The 22,712-nt window shown below is 34.1% G+C and overlaps 1 protein-coding gene across 3 annotated transcripts in view; it reads left to right on the forward strand.

The window, feature by feature from the left end:
- Window positions 1–22,712, forward strand: part of Tsen34 (tRNA splicing endonuclease subunit 34) — a 269,041-nt gene that overhangs the window by 37,828 nt on the left and 208,501 nt on the right. For all 3 annotated transcript variants that reach the window (XR_015043011.1, XM_085823678.1, XM_085823677.1), the window contains exon 3: window positions 5,997–6,091. Coding sequence is in view for 2 of the 3 variants with exons in the window: in XM_085823678.1 (XP_085679804.1) it covers window positions 5,997–6,091 (95 nt within the window). In the remaining variant the exon portion in view is untranslated. The remainder of the gene's footprint in view (window positions 1–5,996; window positions 6,092–22,712) is intronic.

The following is a 22,712-nucleotide window of genomic DNA, read 5'->3' on the forward strand; positions in this document are numbered from 1 at the left end:
GTCCGTAATCCGGATTCGTCGGGACTTCGACGATTCCGGATTAAGGGTTTTTTCAGATTATAGATCGTCAATTTAAATCTGGTAAGATGGCATGCAGAAATTATACAATTAAAAATATGAAACCGTAATTTATGAAATAAAGAACAATTTTGATCTAAAGGATATCAAAATTTACAAAAAAAAAGCTTAATATTTATTTCTTTACATTGCTTTCAATGTAAGTTGTTTAAGATGCTTCCACAAAAAATTCTTTTTTCTTGTGTCATCCAGTGCCATACTCCTCACATAATTTTGAGATGAATATGCCTTTATCCATTTTTTGCAGCAATTCCACTTTTTGTTTGATTGACATCGAAACATGGTTTCACTTTGTAGATCCTTTCGCAGCTCCAGAATTGGAAACTCTTTTTGATATAATCGAAAGTTCAAGCTTACTTTTTATAAAATTGCTCTAACAGCCTGCAAAAAATAATAAGCTGGATCCAATTAGAAGATTAAGGAACAGCGCAATCTGCAACATTAACTGAAATGCCTTTGATAATTTTAGTCCAGCTTATACCGTCCGTTATCCATTAAATGCATATGCGTAAACTCATTATGCGCATAAAGTTTGTAGCTTTGAGGTCCGTAATTATGGACGTCCGGATTATAGACTTTGTGCTGTAATTTTTTTTCACAAAGGGATATGATTTTGAAGTAATCTGAGAAATATTATTTTTCAATCCTTTAATGTGAATGTTATGTAGTGGGGGGAACTATGCCTGTCATAAGCAACATTCTGTCCTTAAGTCTATCATTATTTTACTAATACAGTGATTACAGAAAATATGCCCTAATTTTATTCATTGTGAACTAAATATCCTTACAAGTATAAGAAATAAGATATATTTATTTATTTTATAAATCTGTATTTACTTTCAGATATTTTATTCAGTAGGTTTTTATTTTGAAATTGTCTTTTGAATACCGTATTTGATGGCATATAAGACGCACCCTTATTTAGAAGGGCGCACACAAGGAATAAAAGTTGTAATAGTCTGCGCGAGAGTGCGGTACCACAATAACTTAAAATGTGGTTTCTTTTAGTTTTCACGTTTCGTAAAAGCCAGAATGCAATACAACAACGGTAAACATACAGTAAACAATCATTGAGGGCAATTACCAAACACATTTTTTTAAGGAAAATTAACAAATGGCAAGCTATTTTGAACATGAAATGTAAATTTCAATAATGAATAAATGAATGAACGGCAAGCAATCAAACATAATACAAAATAAAGCAGAAACAACAAAAAACACAGATTCAAGGAAAATGTTGCCTCTGATGAAATTTGCCTGAGGCTAAGATGGAGCTGGGCATCGAAGGTTATGTTTTTGTTTTTTAGCAGTCTTCAGTTGACCTTCCTGCAGTCGCCAAGTACGTATTATTTTTTCGGTAGTTGTTGGACCGAAATGCCTTGCTGCTGCTCTGTTTCATTGCACTTTGGCATAGTTTAACATTCCTAGTTTATCCCAAATTGTATAGTTTAATATCTTGTTTCCTGTAGTCATATTTTCCAGGGTATTTTTTTAAAACAAATAGTTTTAAGCACAGATACCAACACATGTGTCGGCTGAGTCAAAGAAAGTCTATGTAAAGAAGGAAAGGCTCCAAGACATCATGTGACTGTCGAACCTGTTCGAACTTCGAAACAAGCTTCGAGCTTTGGCGCTTTTTGGCAACAGATATTTCACGCATACGCAAAATAATTATGGCAGATGTAGAAAAAGTTATGTGTGTCTAGACCTTTATCCGGGCTAAAAATAGCATGCAGTATTGAAAGTTAACCTGTGTCCTTCACGTATAAGACGCAGGTAACTTTTTTGAGATCAAATTTAGGAAAAAAAGTGCGTCTTACATGCCCTCAGATATGGTATATCTGGTATTTTCTCCTAATGATTGCTGCTTCTCATTTTATTATATCTCCAGGTTAGATTAAACATTTTCTAGTATTTTAGATCTACCTTTTTATTTCAATTTCATTTTCTGAATAACATAATTTATTAATTGTAAGTTTTTCATTCATATTTGGTTAGCATTCTGGTGTATTTATAGCATTTAAAAATAGATTTGTGGTGATTTTTTATCACCACTTCACTCCGTCAGAAGGTCACAAATTTCAGCCTACAGTTAAAACCAACTTTATTTAACATTTTAATAAAAGGAAAGCATTTCTCTCAAGAGGCTAAATATTCAAATGTTGAGCCAATGTCAGACATTGGCAATGAACAGGCAAAATAAGGTGAGGAGGAAGTAAGTCATGGCAAATGTTCAAGTTTTTATCCTCGCTCTATGGTGAGTACTTACGCAAAGAATATTGCCATTTACTGCAGTGTGGATTTCTGTCTTGGGTTAATTTTAGGTAAATTTGCATTTGTGTTAATGGTTAAGTTAAAACAATAATATATTTTATATTTCTTCCTTCAAGAAACTCACCAGTAGCCAAGCATAAAATTGCTGAACACTGGTTGCAGAGTTGCCAACTCTCCCGATATAGGCAGGAGACTCCCGATTTTCGACTGCTCTCCCACCAACCCGATTTACAATATATTTCTTCCGACTTTTTCTTATTATTAAAATTTCTCACGATTTTTATGCAACTTGGCTTAATACTTCGTTATATGTACCAAAAAAAAAAAAAAAAAAAAAAAATTTGGGATGTCTGAAAGCAATTGAATTTTCTCTAGATTATATCTAAAACAAAACCTTTCAAATCAGATGAGAATTTCTGGTTTGTGAATGAGAGTATTCGTATCGAGAAACGTCTTTCTCCAGTTCTCCAATGGGCATCGAGCTCCACTGTGTGTGTTATATATTAATTGTTATTATTTTCAAGGTTTAAGTTATTTGCTTACTTAATTCAGTTTTGATCAGTAATTGAAGTTATTAATTTTTGCTTTAGTTGTTTAAAGTTGGTTGTAAGTTTAAATTGCAACTTTTTGTAAACTTTAAATTTAGATCTGGTTGCTTTAAAAGTTATGGATGTTCTTTAGTTATTTCATTCATCTTGTCCTGGGTTTGTGAGTACACGTGCCTTCGGGAAATAGTTTTAGAAATTATCATATTTTGTTATGTCTGCGAGAAAGGTGAAATACTCGTGTGCGTTTCAAAAATTGTACACAATTGACTTTCCTTCCATTATTTCCTCAAGGAAATGTAATAAATTTAGGTACAAGGAAATTATAATTTGCGATGTGTACCGTTTGTCAATGCGATTTTTCGATTTCGCATGGTGGAAGGGCGGATGCTCTCAAACATGTGCGTACACAAAAACACAAGGACAACATGAGTTGTTTTGAAAAAAAATGAAAAATTACAATTTTTCTTCGGAAACAAAGGATTAAAAAGTTATTAATGCAGAATGTCTGTTCTCTGCCTTTTTACTGGAGCACAACCTGCCACTGAGTGCATCGGATCACGCTGCAGCTTTATTTAGAAAAATGTTTCCCGATAGTGAAATCGCTAAGAAATACTCAAGTGTAAGGACCAAAACTGGTGCAATTGTTAAAGAAATGGGTTTGAAAAATAAATCTTCAGTTATTGATTGCATTAAAACATCTCCATTCTGCCTCTCTACGGATGGAAGCAATAATACCAATTCAAAACTGTATCCAATTGTTCCTTTTCTTCATCCAGAGTCTTAAGAAATTGACTCCAGTTTACTTTTTGTCTCCACTTTAGAAGGTCATTCGGGCAGCTTCTTTACCAATAAATGTGGATGAACACATTGTTGATATTTATTATTATCTTAAAAGGAGTTCTAAAAGGAAGGGAAAATTGAAACAGTTCCAACAGCTGCATAATACTGAAATGAGCAAAATTTTGAAACGTATGTACACGCTTTTAAAAAAATGCTTATCTAGAATCCTCGATCAATGGAACCCACTTCTTGCATTTTTTAAAGAAGAAGTAAATGCTTCGAGAGTTAAGATAAAAGGCTCTATTGAAAGTTATAAAATACCTAAAGTAAAATGGAGATGTAGTTACTACTTCCATTGTTAAAAATAGGTTTGAGAAAAATAAAGTAATTTCTGCACCATTCAGCATTTCAATTGGCAGTTCTCAAAATAATACTGCAAAATATAAGTGTAAAGCTGATACAAATTTCTCTCAAAATAAAAATAAAAATTGCTCAACACATGAAACATTTTCCGATTACTGTAAGTTTATTTTGTGAAGAACGAATAATTATATTTTTTTCTTCGGACCTTAACAAAGCTTTTTGCTTTTTTTTACAATTCATTTTGCCATCATTCGATGTTCCTAACACAGTTCTACAAAGCAGAATTTCATTAATTCATGTTTTTCAATGATTTATGATCTGTTTAAAGACATTTTACCAAAGTTTGTAAAACCAGTATGTCTTTTGTCTTGTAATTCTATATATGATGTGATTTATGGTGAAATAGAAAATCGGAAGAAAGATGAAGATTAGGTAATAGGAGCTGCAACTACAAAAGTAGTGGAAGAACTTTCAGAAGAAGACAAAAATAAGTTTTATCTTCATGTTAGAAGTTACTTCTGTTGAGTATGTGACTACATAAATTTCCAGTCAACGATGAAATGATTTTGCATGCTAAAGTTGCTAATGTTTCTGCTCCAGCAAATGCATCTTTTTCTGATATAAGGTACTTTTTGAACAGATTTCCTTTGTGACTTCATTTAGTCATGAAAGGTGATGATATTGATGCTGCCACTGATATATTGCAGTCGAATTTTGCAGTTTACAATTAGAAAATTTGGATGGAGTTATAAAATCAGCTGGGATTGACACCTAGTGGAGTTTAATTGGAGGGTGCTGATGGAATTTTAAAATATAGTGAACTGTCTAGAATTATGTTGGCCATCTTGACATTTCCCCATAGTAATGCAGAGTGTGAGAGGATTTTCAGTGTTGTTGCGAAAATGAGGACTAAATTTAGATTAATATTAGTGATGACACATTAGAAAAAACTTTTGTTAGCGAAAGCCGGCCTACGTGGCAATTGCTATGAACAAAATTAGTAAGTTTTTTTCTTAACAAAAGCAAAATCTGCCACTGTTCATAACATTTGTACGAAAACTGAGTGTCTTTTTTTTTTCTTTGTTTTCTTAAACGATGTAAGTAATAAAAATGTTTTTTATGTGTAAGGTATTTTTGTATTGCTTGCATTTAAGAATTAGTAATTATTTAAAGCTAATTCATTATTAAAAACTATATTTTTATCATTTAAAATGTCTTTTTAACATTCTGAAAAATCTCCTGATTTCTTAAAAATAAATCTCCTGATTTTTGAGTGTCATAGGTTGGCAAGTATGTGGTAGTTTAACCAGGATTAGAATCCCAGCGAATGAGCTGGGTATTTTTGTGGTTATCCGTATAAATGACTTGGATTCAAGCTAGTTTTCTTAGTTTTCTTTGGAAAGTCCTTCACAGAGGCATCCTTTCCAGGAGCCCTTTAACTCCTTTGCTTTAATCAATTTACCAAACCTAGCCATTCATATAAATATGTGTTTATAGTTTATTACAAATATGAGTTTTGCCACATAACAAGATTTAAGTGCCTTCATAAATTATTTTACAGGTTTATTGATGAAATACTATTTTGTTGTTTTTCATGCTTTTTGTCTTCAGAATTTTAGTTTCTGATTTATAAAGAAAATATGAAAATTTTTGTCTAAAAATTTCCATTTGGGATATAAATATGTTAAGACATTGAAGACTAAAAGTATTTAAAGCAACTAAAGATATTTCTTAACAATTTAATTTTTAAAAATAAAGCTAGAAAAAAATTATTATTCAAAATTCTAAACAAGAGTTACTGCTGAATGCTTCATTTCAATCGTTGCAGACAAATGTGCAAAGAACCATATGCAGATTATGGTATAACAAAGAAAGTCTACTCTAAGTTGGCAGGGTTATATTAAAGAATTTAATTTTCCCTAACCTTTCAATTTATGTATGTTTTATCTGTAGGTATTGCTAAACTGATTCCAAGTCCTCTTGGAGTTCCTGAGCAATCTGTTGTTCATTCCTATTATGAAAGAAAAGAAAAACTTTGTGAAGAACAAGTAATTATGAATTTAGACATTGAATATTAGCTTATAATACTACTATTTAAAACTCTATGCATTAATAACTTTTGAATATTAGCTTATAATACTACTATTTAAAACTCTGTGCATGAATAACTTTTTAGCATAAAAATTTGTTTTGTTAAGTGTGTGTGTGTGTGTATTTGTAATTAAATAATTTAGTTTAAAGTTAAATCTTGGTTCTCAAATTTAATTCATTTCTGAAGGTCTTTCTTTATCAGAAGTGTTTATAAACAAAAATTCTTTTCTCCAGAGCAGTTAATGTGAAATGAGTTGATCGATTCCTGAATCACAGATGATCTTTTATTTAAAACTTGCAGCAATATTTTATGTTAAGTTCTTAAAACAAATTTAATGGAAATCATTCATTCTAAAACAAAGAAAAAGTAAACACATTATTTAATAGATAAAGAGGAAAATATAATTGATTTCTTCTGAATGTGTACGAAGGACAGTGAATGGTGTAAATAGAAGGTGATGAGAAAGAGATGTTTCTGTTTGGATGACAAGTCCCTTGAATGAAAAACATCAGATAAATGTTTTTCTGTGTATCATTTGTTATCTTTACTTTCACTGTTTTTTAACACATTGGGCCCCCGTTTCAGTAAGAATATGCCCAGCGTGATTTGTTTTTGTCTGTATTTTGAAATGTTTCTGAAGTGTAAATATTAGTATTGTTATTGAAGCTGTTTTCCTTCAGTGTTATCAGGACCAGATTCATAAATGTATAAATGTGTGTATGTATGTAAGATATAACAAAATATTATAGCTGTTTAGAAAAAAATAATTGGCGACCTCAAAATTAACATTCTAAATTTGGATATCTGCCCACAAATTCATCTCTTCTCACAGGTTCCAGATTTTTCTATCTTACGTAACATTTTAATGCAGATGCCTCTTCTCGAATCAAATTAATTGTAAACCAAAACTTTGAAGTGAAACTTTCCCACTCCCAACCTTCTTCCTTCTGAAAGTACTATAACTTTCCCCCTTTTCCGCATAAACTCTCCTGCCGGCAAGATGCTTTTTATGTGTGCTTCTGCCGCTTACTTGCTTAAAACGACATCGTACTTCAAAATACAACTTACTGTATCCAAATACAATTAGGAAACATCTTATCTGCAAAGGGGTGATCTGGTATGCATGGAAAAAAATATAGATTGTGATTTTTCAAGATACGTTGTGCTAAATTGCTTCATCATGCTTTACACTCTGCCACTATGGTCTTCTCGGTTATCTACGCAGTATCGTAAGCTGTTAAAAGTTCCAGTGCCTTTATCTACGCATTTTAAAATCATTATATGTATATATGGATACATATACGTTTATGCTTACATACTTTGTAGAGTTCCTCACTTTGGAATTCTAAGTTTATGTTGGAAGTGAAGAATCTAAGAACTGGTAAGTGAATAATCGCTTGAGTTCGGTGACAAGAAACAACAAGATAGAAGGGTAACTAACTCTTTATTATTCCAATAAGATTTAACAAACTCCGCCTGGGAGTGTACAAGCAAAGCCCGCACATGGACTTGAACTTAAAAGACTAAGAATTAAACTAAAACTCAGATTAACTAAAGAAGTATAGCCGAAACTGTCAAGGTTCAAATCAAGTTGGCCCCTTAACTTATTTGACTATGAAGCTTAGCAACGGCCTGAGTACGGCCGAGCGTAATAACAGCTTTGAGAGAGAGAGTGGCCAAAAAGGCAGACGCGCATAAATCGGAAACTCTGATTCTCTCTGACTCAGTAAGTAAATTCGCGGTTTAAATACCACTCCTCCTCATTAAATATTCAGCAAGATTCTAAAAGTACGTTCTGGCCGAAAAGTAAGTTGAAGTTAAGAATTTGACAGGAAAGGAACTTTAACTTAAAATTTAACTGTTAATAAAATTGACATAATCCTTACAACATATAGGAACACATCCATTTGTATACATGTAGGAACATATAGGTATGTACTGTCAAAAGTCGTTAATTCGGACACCCATAATCCGGAATGATCTATAATCCGGACCTCAAAGCTAAAATTTTTCTGCGCATGTGCTGCGTTTACGCATGCGCATAGGCGTTTTACTCGTGCGCGCAAGACATTTACGACTGCGCATATGTGTTTGCGAAAGCGCCGAATACGTTTTTGCTTGCGCGTTTAATGTATAAAGGGCGGTATAAGCTCTAATTATCTATTTCAGTTAATGTTGATGATTGTGTTGTTCCTTAATCTTCGAATTGGATCCGGTTTATTATTTTTTGGAGACTGTAAGAGCAATTTTATAAAAGTAAGCTTGAACTTTCGATTATGTCAAATAGAATTTCCGATGCTGGAGCTCCCAAAGGATCTAGAAAACGAAAGTATGTTTCGATGTCCATCAAACAAAAAACGAATTGCCACAAAAAAATGGATAAAGCCATATCCTTTGTTTATCTAACCGTTCTGAAATCTGTTTATCAATTTCACGCTGCTCTGCGCCGGGGGGGGGGGAACGTCGCGGCGTGCAATGAACTGGAAGTTGATCTGTCAGCACTATCCTTATCTTCAGGGCAGATGTTTTTATTTTATTCGACTTATAATTCCTTACTAAATGTAGTATTTAATCTCAATGTACTCCGTCTTTGATATGATTTAAATCAAATTCCTCTTCATTATAAATATAACGAATACAAATCAAATAGTTTTCTGGTTGCAATTTTCTAATTTCGGCTATGCGTAAGTTATGCTTCACGCATGCGCGCGTTGAAAGAAATGTTTAATAAAATAAACAAATAAATATTAAGCTTCTTTTTTTTGTAAATTTCGATACCCTTTAGATCATAATTGCTCATTATTTTATAAATTACGGTTTCATATTTTTAATTTTATAATTTCTGCATGCCATCTTACCAGATTTAAACTGATGATCTATAATCCGGAAAAATCGATAATCCGGAATCGCCAAAGTCCCTACGAGTCCGGATTAAAGATGTTTGACTGTATTTACATATAGGAACACATCCTATATGTATATACATACATATAAGAACACATCCATCCATACATGCATACATATATTTCTGGATCTGGTTCTGATAACAGAACAATGCCACTTACATGCTGCTTTACCAGGGTGATATCATTACATGAAACTTTTCACCTTACCCCATTTTGTACAAATTTTACAGGTCAAAGAACTACCTTCATCTTCTCTTCATTCTTCTGCTTCTGAAAGCAGTTCCTTCATAAATGCTTTTTGTTGCTGTGTCTGGATGTGTTTCAATTCTTTCTTAATAAACTATATAATTCATAGTTATGTATTAGTGCAAATATCACCAGATTTTCAGAGTGTGCCAAATGCTGGCAACTATGCTTATAGTAATTCTTCTGATAACCATGCGTGTAAGAATTTTTCAGTCAAGCAACATCACCATTTTCACATGCTTTTAATTTATTGCATTCCAAGTTTATTGTTTTTATTTAAAAAAATAGTGATTATTTTTGCCTTAAACTCACTTTTAAAATATGTACTCAGAGAATTTGCCAGCAATAGGGGAAACTATGGTAAAATGTCTGTTGGAATACAGTATTTTGTTGCAAAATTGTTAAAGGGAAAATTGTTTTCAAACTGTGGTTAAATCACTATGAAATTTTCATTAGAACTAAAGAAATAAAAACCAAAAACCAGCATGTAAGTAGATTTATTGATCGATTTGTGGGATATTATTAGTCATTATGCAAAGAATTAAAGTGCAAAATATATGTATAATAATATATTTATGAAAAACCTAAAATTTATAAATTAGAAGAAATAAATTAATACTATCCTGAGAAAATTCCATAAATTGAATTAAAAGTGCCCTTATGACAAAGTAAAATGCAAATTTCTAAGAAGATTAAAAAAAAAAAAAATTTTGTATGTGAAAAATCAAATAGTATTCATATTTTGATATAATATATTAATTATTCATATTTTAATGTTTTAAATTGACTTCCTAATAGGTAATACCGTATATACCCGTGTATATATCATTACATGAAACTTTTCACCTTACCCCATTTTGTACAAATTTTACAGGTCAAAGAACTACCTTCATCTTCTCTTCATTCTTCAACCCCCCTTCCACTTCGACATTAAAAATTTGTAAAAAATAAGAAACCCGCGTATAAGTCGACCCCCCCCCCCACTTCCGAAATCGATCGAGAAACTTCGGAAAAAAAATTTTTTTTTAAGTACTACATTTATTCAAAATCATCTGAGAAAAAAATGTAAATATACGATAAAAAATACCTTGGTACATAAACAAAATCAAAATCCTTCAACGTCCGATTCATGCTCAGATTCGCCAAACATTTCATAGAACTCTTCTGTCGTCATTGGTTCGTCATCATACATATTTTCAGTCTCGAACTCTGTATTGTTACAATCACTACCAGAGCCTTCGTCGTCATTTTCACTTTCAAAAACTGCATCAACTAAGTACCGTCTAGTTCGTTATTTTTAAAATGATTTTATAATCATTTCAGAAGGTATTTCGTTCCAAGCATCTTTAACCCACTGAGCAATTAATGTAATATCGGGCTTTTTAATGTTGCCTCCCTTTGTAAATGTTGGTCGACCGTAACTAATCCACTCTGCCCAATATTTTCTAACAGTTACTTTGAAGGACTTATTGAGGCAGACATCTAGGCGTTGAATGATGGGTGTCAATCCTCCCAGAATTACGGCAACAGTCGTTTTTAGGTGTTTTGTCACTTCTTCAGAAAAGTGTCCACGATAAGAATCGTACACTAAAAGAGAAGGTTTTTTGAAAGCTTCTCCCAGTCTTTTATCTCACACATTTTTAAGCCAATCGACTGTTCTGTCAGCATCCATCCATCCCTTTTCATGGGCGCGAACCAGCACACCTGATGGAAACACAATGTTTTTCGGTAAAGTTTTTCTTTTAAAAATGATCAACAGATGAAGCTTACTGCCGTCAGCCAAGCATGAAAGAACGACTGTAAAATGGGTTTTTTCATGCCCGGTCGTTTTTGTCAAAATGCTTTTTCCCACCTTGCAGTCAATTGTTTTATTTTCTGGTAGATCGAAACACATGGGGGTTTCGTCCATATTCCCTGTTTGGGAAAGTTCAAAAGAAGTCCTTTTTCTTACATCAATAATGTATTTTTGAAACTCATTAACCTTTGCTTCCAAATCAGATGGTAACTTTTGCGCCAGTTATCTAAAACCCAAGCCTACAAGTCATTTTCAAGTTCTGGAGAAGGAGCTTTTCCATGTCGCGACGCCTTTTTCAATTTCAGGATTTTTTGTAACTTTACTTTATTCTTGCGCTAATCGCGAATGAATTTTTCGTCAACCCCAAACCAGTGGCGTAGCGACAGGGGGGCAAAGGGGTGCATGATGCCCCGGGCGCCGCTCGTAGAGGGGCGCCAAATGGTGTCCAAACAAGATTTTCCGGAAAATTTCAGTTTTTATTTTGTTCGATTTCTGGAAAATATATTTAAAATTAATAACTATTGTAATATAATTAATTATTTATTTCCTTGATTTGTTTGATAAAATGTGTAATAAAATGTTTGTAGTACCATCAACCAAAACGTTCTTTCTGACCATTTTATTTCTCCAAAGTAGAGATATATTTTTATTTTTTTAAACGAAATGCACGCATATCTCTCGCTTTTTATTTTAAAACGATAACACGACCTTCTCCCGAATTTCTCAAACATATCTAGTTTCAAAAATACGATTCCATAATCTGGAAATGACATTTTGGGAAAATCCTAACGCTTCCGCTACAATGGATTGCATTTGACTTTCCTGTAAACGACTGATGGCCTTCTAGTCTACTGATTCTACTAAGTCATCTTGCTGAGACATCGGACTGACTGCTGCAAACAGTCAACTCTTGTCAATTGTTTTTAATCTCCTACTACAAAAGGAATGCTGCAGGTCGCTTTTCACTCCTTATCTTAAACTCATAGTTTTCGACGTCACAGACTAAATTTGCATATTCCCAACTTTTTAAACGTTATAATTTCCCTTTATAATCTCTTCTATTTCCTTTTGTTCAAAAAGGTTATCGATTATATGATTTTCATACCGAACCCACAATATCCCCTAGTTGTTTTGAGCAGTGAATGTTACTTCATGACGTTACTCCGCAGTAGAAAAGAAACGGAACCTAAAATTCCACATCAGATCTATAGAGAAAATGTTTTTCCAAACCTAAGAGTCGCACTTTAAATACTGCTTACTATTTCATTATCAAATGCTAGCTATGAACGTTCGTTCAGCAAATTAAAATAAATTTTCACATATTTACAATCAACGATGGGCCAAGATCCCCTAAGTCATCTAGCATTTTTAAGTGTGGAAAGAGAAAAATTTGAAAGGATCGACTTTGATGAAGTAAATGATAAATTTGCTTCATCCAAGGTAAGAAAAATGTATACATAGTAATTAATTGTATTCATGTATTATATTATTATTAATAAATATAAGTGCTCGACCATGTCGAGGTGCACGTGATTGAAGCGAGATGAGAGCAAATTAAAATTTTTAAGTTGGCTGATGGTGTGTCTGACAATTTTAGATCTTTGGCACTCCAAGCACAAACGTGTCAGGTTGGCTATGTCCTTTTGCGTGCTAGGCCATACGAAACGTTGCTGTATCAGTTTCCTCAAAGCCTTGATGCCAGGATGTGACAGACGATGTAACTGACTAAAATGGCATGGCGAAACCTGGAGGGAACTTAAAGTCGAAATCTTGAATCCTAAACATCACAATAAAGTGATTTTCCAGGTGACAGCTGCATAGGCTGCAAGTTGAGATTGGTGGAAGATTTGCTTTTCAAGAGGGTTTGTAGTTCTGAATCCCGGTGTTGTTCATCCTCAAGGGCAGCAAAGTTTATTGGTGAAGGAACGGCTAGTTGTTCAATACGAGACAAGGTGTCTGCAACAATATTCTGCGAACCCTCAATATAACGGATATCTTTTGATATAGAGCTCGTAGCATATGTCGAAAATATTTGACAGCTTCATAAATTCCTAATAATTCGCGATCGTGAGTGCTGTATCTGGTTTACACTGGTGAGAGTTTTTTAGAAAAATAAGAAAGTGGTATCCATAATTCTTGATCTTTCTGTTGTAAAACTGCTCCTATACCTGTTGTTGATGCATCATCGTGTAGAGACATTAGGTTATTTTTTGGAAGCAGAAGATATGAAAAATATGCAACGGCCTTCGCCGGGAATCGAACCGCGGACATCTGGAGTACCGGCCCAGCGTGCAGAACCACTACACCACAAAGGCACGCTAGAAGAGCGGGAGAAATACCTTATAAACGTAGAATGATAATTGTTTAGATGCGGAAGGATACTGCAAATTTGGTGCCGAAATTAAATCATGTTTGCATTTTTGGAACGCTTCGCGAGATTCTGTGGTCCAGGTTATAATAACACGTTTATCATTTTTCTTGCTTCCAACCGAAAAAGAATTTAGAGGTGCTTGTATGGTCGCTGCATGAGGTAAGAAACGTCGATAAAAATTGAGCATGGCAAGATTCTTAAGTCCTTCACTGAAGATGGTTCGGGTATATCGTGGATAGCGTTGACTCTATCTGCAAGGGGTCGAACGCCATCAGCGGAAATTTCATAACCAAGAAAGGATACTCTTGGTTGGCCAAAAACGCATTTGGAAGGATTAAGACTGACATCGTACCTTTGAAAACGTTCAAAAACTGTTCTCAAATGTGATAGGTGTTCTTAAGAGGAGGTGATTAAGACGTCATCAAAATAAGGTAAACAAAAGTCGAGGCAGATTAACACCTGATTCATGAAGTGTTGAAACGTTTGAGCAGCATTGCAGCAGTTTTTGGAATATCAGCTGGGTGATACGCCCGCTCAAGATCAAAGGTTGTAAAAATAGCTTTTCCGTCTGAAACTTGCATACAGTCTTGAATGTGCGGGACTGGGTAACGATAAGGAATTGTAGCTGCATTTAACCGACGATATTGGCCACACGGGCGCCAGTTACCATTTCGTTTCCGAACTAGATGGAGCGGACTGGCCCATTAACTTTCTGAAGGACGGCAAATTCCCTGTTCCATCATGTATTGAAATTCCTCTTTGGCGGCTTTAAGCTTGTCCGGAGGGAAGCGTCTTGTTTTAGCCGCAATTGGAGGTCCGGTCGTTTCAATATAATGTAGTACATCGTGTTTGGATTCGGAACTACCCATAACTGGGCGCGTGTTTGTAGAGAATTCTCTGAGAAGTTGACGCCATGGGGAGTTACCCGAAATCAGTTTAATGCTCAAATCTTGACTATTGCGAATTACTCCCGGATAAGTTAAGTTGGTTGTAGAATCTATCAAACGGCGATTCTTAAGATCGACAAGCAAAGAAATTTTTTGAAAAACGTCAGCGCCACTAATAGGACTTGAGACAGTAGGACTTGAAATGAATGGCCATTGGATGTTGCGGCGCAATCCTAAATCAACAGATATCAGGCGTTCACCAAAAATTTGAATAGGAGTTCCATTTTCTACATAAAGTTATAGCTTGGTAAGGCCCTTTTGTTCGTGAAAATGTGGTGGAACGACAGAAACATCACTCCCGGTGTCTACAAGAAACCTTAAGCCCGAATTCTTTTCGATGACGAAAAGGCGTGCAAAATTCCGGCCGCTGTCGTTCACAACTTCGAGCAACGGCCCTTCTCGTTTCCCTGGTCGTTATAACGACACAGTGGGTGGCATTTGTTTGCCAAATTTGTGGTGGTAAAAACAAATAGCCGTGTTACGAATACCCGGCTTTCATAACGTTTCCTCAGTGGGCTACGACGTGTATTTCGACCACGGGATGTGGAGCGGTTGCGCTGAAAAGGTTCAGCTTGGATGGCTACTAACTGAGCAACCTGTTTGGACAAATCATCAATTTGAGCCTGTAACGCCACAGTACCTGGACCAGGAGCCTGCACTGCGTGTATTTGCGCTGGACTGGCCAACTTGTGAATTTTATCAGCGATTTCGGGAAGATTTTTAAGTGGCTCCCTACTGGCCGCTAAAATGGTTTGCATGTTAGATGGGAGTCTATGTATCCATAATGTTTTAAGAATGTTATCCGTTAGGTTACCGGTGGCTAAGTCTGGCATTTTAGACAGCAATTGAGAAGGCCTCCTATCACCCAATCGTAAATCGTGCAACAACTGCTTAATTCTGTCTATGATTCTTCACAAACAGAAATTAAAATTTTTTAAAGATTTGTATTTGTCCGTCGCCGGTGAATTCAAAATTATTTCACGAGTTGATTGCAGTACCTCTGATTCTAACACGGAAATCGCTGTATAAAATTGAGTTTCGTCGGCAGTACTGCGACATAACTGCGCATCCAATTGAATGAACCATAACGATGGGTCTCGGCGACAAAAAGGTGATGGCTTAACTGCCACTCGCGCCAATTGTGAAGCAGCATCGTTGTCAACCACTTTATATCAATGAAATACGCACAATAATAATATGTATAGAAAAATAATCAATATGTTTATAGTGACACAGTTTCTTGGTACTTGAAATCGGAGAAATTGGCGGCTCAAATGCTGTAGACGATACATATATCCACTGAAATTATGACAGAAATATGTTGACTCGCCGGAATGCGGCACAACGCTTTAAATGACAGGTGAAATGTCTTACTTGCATCTCATCACACTGGATAACTTACTGCTGCTCAGAATTTTGACATATGAACTCCATATTCGTGCATCATTGAATGTTGCTATTCGTAATAAGTACGTGTCACCAATTATGATAGTACAATTTTTTGAGACAGATCATTAAATAATTATAACAATTAAATAGAATAAATATTATTTTGTTCTTTGTTGCTATGGGTTACCAGACTGGCAGAGTTGAGTTGTAGTAGGCAAGTTGCTACATATCTATTTATCTATAATGTATATTAAACTTTTAATTGTTTAAAACCTGCACTTTTTAAAAACACTTATAACACCTTTTGAACTAATTCTAGATCATCGTATGTCTGATTTTTCCGCCGACACGGATGCATTTCCGAATCCAAGGATAGTGTAGTTAGCTAGTGACTATTCTTAATATATTTTTGAGTATTTTATAACAAATTCAGCATTTTATTATTATTTGCATTATTTTCTTATTACGAATATATTCTATACATTATATTACTGAAATTTTTTATTGTGGGGGGGGCGCCAAAAAGGTATTTTGCCCCGGGCGCCAGTCATGCTTGCTACGCCACTGCCCCAAACTGACGAAAAGCAGCACAGTTATTAGTCTCTTCTGCGAAAGAAATAACTTTTAACTTAAATCCAGCAGCGTATGACTGACGTTTCTTTTTAACTACCAATAAATCAGCCATATCAACAGAAACAAGAAAGGAAACAAAAACGTGCTGACAAGAGCAAGTAAGATTTAACAGTGGGGCACGTGATTCTAGCAAAGAATCCGTCGAATCTGGATGTTAACCCGAAGAGTTTTCTGCCCCCGAACAACCAATCAGCATCCAGCAGGCAAAAGCGTCGCCAACATATCCAAAACGCAGGATAATTGGGGGAAAACGATCGTATTTAGTAACCACCTAGAATTTGTTCCGGAAAAGATTCGCGTATGTAAAATCTATATGCATTTTCCCTTTTTAAAGGTTAAAAGAAATATTCAAAACTGTTCAGTTATTGCGTGGGCTATTTTTTTAAACATGTACGCGTGTTAACAAAAGTATTTCATGAATGAACAATAACTATTGTAACTGGTTTAATTGAAACTTACTCTAGTTAAAATATGAAACTCTGTGATTAGTTCATCACATAATTTAAGTCATGAAATTACTTCAAGTAAGTGACTTACTTGATAAGTCGTCCAATTTGAGTATGGGAAGAAAACAACTGCATTATATAAAGAAATTTTTTAACTTCCGATTCTTTTAATTTTTAATGGCCCCACGTATAAGTAGACCCCCCACTTTGAAGTCTTTTTTTTTTTTGTCCAAAATATATCAACTTATACGCGGATATATACGGTAATATAAAACATTAAAACCTAAACAGTTAAGAAGTTCCGAGTTCGTGTTTTGGTCTACTTGACCTTTTGAGCAAAGTTATTAAAATAAAGAATAAATGAATGAAAACTATGCCTATATAATATTTATACTTAATCCCAAAATGTCAAACGATTACCTGGCATGAAATTCAGTCTGAACAATACATAATATTTATGTATGTCTTAATAAAGTTTTGCAAACTGAATTTGAATAGTAGGATTTTGCTTTTCTTCTGTCAAAAAATCGCCAAATTGAGCCAGGGTGATTGCATGAAATGCTTAAGTATCCTAATTTCTGTGGTCATCTCTTAACTCCTCTATGCCCTTAATGCTAACTTTCAAGTCCATAAATTTGCATAAAGACACAGTATCATAGATGACTCTAAAATTCATTACCATCAAAATCCTTAAAATCTCTGCTTGCATCACAATTTGGCTGTAATTTCTTGCAGGCTGAATTCATGGTCTTGTAAGTCATTTGCTGCCAGACTCTGTTAACGAAAGTTAAGCAATGAAAAATATTTAAAATAAAGTTTTTAAGTCTTAATTTTGCATCAGAAGGTACTTATGAAAATTATTTGCTGATGATCTGAGTGTTATTCAAGACACTTTTTTATCTGAGACAATTTTTGTTCAGATGATTTGTTTATGAAATTATTTGTTTGTGATCTGAACTTCCATTGTGCTTATACTGTGATAATAAAAACAGTGAAATTTGCTGTGCTCTTGATAAGAGATGTAGTGGGAATCATACAAGATATTAAGACTCCTCTAAATCCTAGATCTGGGTTAGAGAAAATAAAATTAATTAAAGCTTCACTTTTTCCATCTTTCCATTCAATCTTATATTAATAAATTGAGTTGTTTATCAGAATATAGAAAAAAAGTAAGCAGTATCCTGTGAATAAAAGATGTAAAACTAAATTAAGGCCATAAATTAATTTTTTAATACATATATAAATCAGTTTCATTTATTTTTTGTACCATTAAACTGCTTAAGAAAAATAGCAATTTTGCATAAATTTTACAAGCAATTAAGAAACAAGTGGAAGAATCATAAAAGTGTTATGGATTTTAGCCAAAAGTTTATATGTCTGTTGAAATATTTTATAATATTTTTTTAGTTCTATTTAGATATGTTTATTTGCATACTGTCACCTATTTCAAAACACTATTGTTAATATATTTTTTTTTTTGTTCCAGTGGGGCACACATCATAAATAAGTATGAATCAGATCAGATTGCATAGTTTTCTTTAAAATAATGTTGATTTTACTTTGTTCTTCATTAAAAAAGAAAACTATTTTTTTTTTATATATCTGACTATCTTAGCGCGACTTAGGATATACGAGGGCATTTCGAAAAGTAAAGATACAATGGCTCGCATTCCTTAAAAAAAACATTTATTTAGAAAATGTCAGTTACATCTTATTAACTGGATTATTTATTATTTTTTGACATAATCACCCCCGTTATCCAAACATTTGTTAAGTCGGTGCACAAGCTTTTGTATCCCACAGTCATAGAAGGTTGCCGCACGCACACAATTTCCTGTACCCTAACTTGACAGTCACAACTTCATGAAAAGTTGTTATTGACACTTCTGGTATGATCTGATACAATTCTTTCAATTTGAGACGTCTATTCGCATGAAGTGCTTTCTCTGTTCTCTGAAGAAGGGCATCACAGATCACAGATGGCCGACCTGTTCTTTGTTCGTCATGAACATCGGGCCTACCTTCAGAGAAATGATGACACCATTTCGTTACATTTTCTCGATTCATGATATATATTCCCATAAACAGAAATAATTTCTTTGTGAATATCCGCTGGTCACTGACCTTTTGCGTGAAGAAAACGTATGACGGAGCCCATTTCACATTTGGCGGGGTTGGCGCAGCCATTTTAAGCATGACCTACTCCAACCAAAATCAATGTTGAAATGCCGAACGACCGCGAGGAGAAAGCTAACGGTTCAAGGTTAACATCTGTGTTGCCAACTTGCTCACCAAAACTTTTCTTTTTTTCTGGCGTACGGGCGTACGGTGTATCTTTACTTTTCGAAATACCCTCGTATATTAGATTTTTATATAGCATTGTTCTAACATAGGTATTTTGACACAAAATCGGACTATATCTAAAATAACATATCAATTTTTTCCCATACTTCGATTCTGCGACTCATTATCCCTAAATACAGTACAAAGTCCGAAATCCGGACCTCAAAACCACCAACAAAGTTTTCTCGTGGGCTTTACGCATGCGCATTTTATCCCCTCATCTTCCATGCTTAATAAAACATCTGAAAAGTTCTGATTCTTAATTTCACTTCGACACCAAATAAAATTCCTTGTTATTAAAGAAACAATCATTTTAGCATATATTTGTGCGATCAGTAATTTGGCTCCATTGCTGCGTATCTGCTTGGCATGCATCTTAAACGGAAACATTCCACATAGATACATCCTTGATCTGATGCCAACCTGAGAAATCATTATTTATTATACTTTCCTTTCATCACAGCATGTTTATCAAAACATGGCAAATTGAGTAATGACTTATGCTGCTATGCCTAAACAAGTTTTTTATGTTAATAATTGAGTAATAAAGGAGTGTGGTAACCTTTTATGTTGACATTATGTTTGGTGATGATTACAGATTTAAGTTAAATGCGCTAAAAAATGTTGACGAGGAAAAATTTAGCAAAAATATCTTTCCATATGCTGAAAATAGATTTTGTTGATGAAACTCATAGACCCAAAGATTACATTTAGGGCTATTTGAATTAAGAATAACCAATTTGTTATTCACATAAATCCAAAACCAGCGTCAGGGCTCGTATGGCAGCATAGAGTAGGAAAATTTAGGATCCATAGAGACTGCATCAGATGGTAAGATATCTAGCGCCGGCCCTCAGAATTTATTTATTCAGAACTCTGCCTTAAGCATGTGCGAGAAATACACATAAATATAATAAATAACTAAACTAATACAATTCAAGCTAAATTGTCTCAGTGCACGATAGAAGCAAGATAAAATTTAACGGATCAACTTGTTGTTAGTCACCAACCTCGTGATGCATAGCCAAATACGTATAGTGAAGAATAGCTAAATTTGATGAGGATAACCTCTAATTTTAAAGGTCACAAAACAAAGGTGAAATTTTCCAATTAACGGATTTTGTTAAAAAATGTGGAGAAGCGGTAATAAATGAAGATGATATAAAAGAAGTTTTTTATTGTGATGACAATGCTTCTCAATCATCAATCAATTAATGAATGCCGAAATCTGTAGTATAGTTCTAGATCCAGAAAATACTGCTACCGATAGTGAAGAAAGTGACAGAGAAGTTACTGAAAACGAGAAAATTTCGATTGATGAGTTGGTTGGAATTCTTGAAATATCAGTTACAGGACTTCAACAATGTAACTAAACAAGAGGTTATGTCTGTCTACAGAATTAAAGAAAAAGTATTAGCACAAAAAACGAAGCAACTTACACTGAAAGAAATGTTTAATAAGGTAAACAAATAAATATAAAGCTTTTTTTTTTTTTTTTTAAATTGTTATACCCTTTAGATCATAAATACTTTGTTATTTCAAAAATCACGATTTCATATTTTTAATTTTATTATTTCTGCATGCCATCTTCCTAGATTTAAACTGATGATCTAATATCCAGAATCGCCAGTCCCGAAGAGTCCGGATTTCGACTTTGTATTAAATTTTGTACAATTTGGTGCGAAATTTACGGAGAAATTCAAAAATTTATCTTGCCGAACTTCTTAATATATGGCAGCCTATTTTCCTTTCCCTTCCATTGTGCAGGAGTGGGGGGAAAAGTCACATTGTTCCTACTTCCAAATAATTTTAACAAAGTGCCCAAACCACATTTGATGTTATTATATTATATGCCATGTTATATTATAGTTAACCCTTTCGTGGGCCATTTATTTCTCTTTTGAATTTCTCCCCTTTTTTTATGTTTTATTATCAATTAAACAATAGCATTTAAGGAAATATATTTTATTTTGCCAAATTTTTTGTTTATATTTAAATTCTAGGGGTGGGAAGTATACTTCCCACGGGACCTTTTATGGTCATAGAGAAAATTCAATTTAAAGGCGATTATTTGCCGTGAAAAAATGAGAAACATGTTTCAATGCACAAGGGTACTGCACACATATAGCGGGTCTTCTTTTCTTGGGCCTTCGTGCTACATTTCTTACATTGTCTATAGTTGGAAACCATCTTTGGCATATGATTTCCCACATTGACTAAGAGTGCATCATCCGGAACTGCATACCTTTTTGCTTGGAAGCTAGCAGGACGGCTTTTCTTTTTTTCAAGGAATATCCATCTATTAGTTGACGAGCTAATGCTATACGGAATGTTAGCTGGTCTAAACTTCAGTTTCTCTTGTTTCCTTGCCACAGTATAAAACTATTTACGATGCCAAGATTAGTAAGAAAATAAAAAATATGATTCCACCATTCTACAGATCTTCTCCTTATTTGGTACCTTTCTTTTCTTTGATCGAAGCAATCAACCCCTCCCATGATATCGTTATATATGGCAACAGCTTTAGGGCAAGGTATTTCTGTTTTAGTGCCATCCTTTTTTGTACGATTTACAGATGTAATAATCGCTGAATTATGTGCAGTAGTTAACAATGTAACAGCCTTTTTGTCCATCCACTTTATTGCAGCAACACCTTCCTTAGTTAGGAACACTGATTCCCCTCTTTGTAGTTTGTTATTAGCCTTCAGTATTGGTGGAAGATCCTTCCTTTGCGACCTCACAATCCCCACAGAAAACTGACCACTTATAAGTAGACTTTTTGCAAGCCTAAAAGATGTCAAATAGTTATCATAGGCTATAAGATGACCGGTCTCTTTCACATCTTCCGTTAGTTTAGTTATTACTGTTTCCCTAAGCTAAATATTTTATCCTTATTATCAGAAGTTTCTTTTCCACAATAAATTTCAAATTTTTGAATATATCCAGTCTTAGAGTCTGCTAAACACCACACCTTGTAACCTCTTTTTATAGGCTTCATTGGCATATACTGCTTCAATGAAGTTCTCCCTTTGAAAGCTATCATACATTCATCTATTCATAATGTTGACGAAGGTTCGTAGACTTTAGGTATGGAATCATTGAGCTGTGAGAGGATTGGCCTGACTTTATAAAGTTTATCATGCCCAAATTTCCCACATGGATTTGTGCTCTTATCGTTTGCATGTAAAGTCTCAGTTATTTTTTTGAACCTCTTTGCGATTATTATTCTTGCTACTGATTGAACATTGAGAATAGAGTCTGTGCTCTAGTAGTTTTTCAGTTCAGGCAATTGATGTATACCCATGAGTATATGCATACCTACCCATGCTTTCAATTCTTCTGATGTGATTTCTTTCCAGTTCAGGATAATGTCTTTTTGTGGTATCTCTTCATTTTCTTAGGCTGCTTTACATATGAGTTTATTTCATCAACAATATTCTGTAAAATTTCCTCAGTAAAAATCATGCCAAAATAATCCTTTTCTTTCTCGGTGGAATTGAA

This window comes from Stegodyphus dumicola, chromosome 9 (genome assembly GCF_044657685.1).
Source record: "Stegodyphus dumicola isolate Sdum_Otavi_A_Nest chromosome 9, ASM4465768v1".
Lineage (NCBI taxonomy): Eukaryota > Metazoa > Arthropoda > Arachnida > Araneae > Eresidae > Stegodyphus > Stegodyphus dumicola.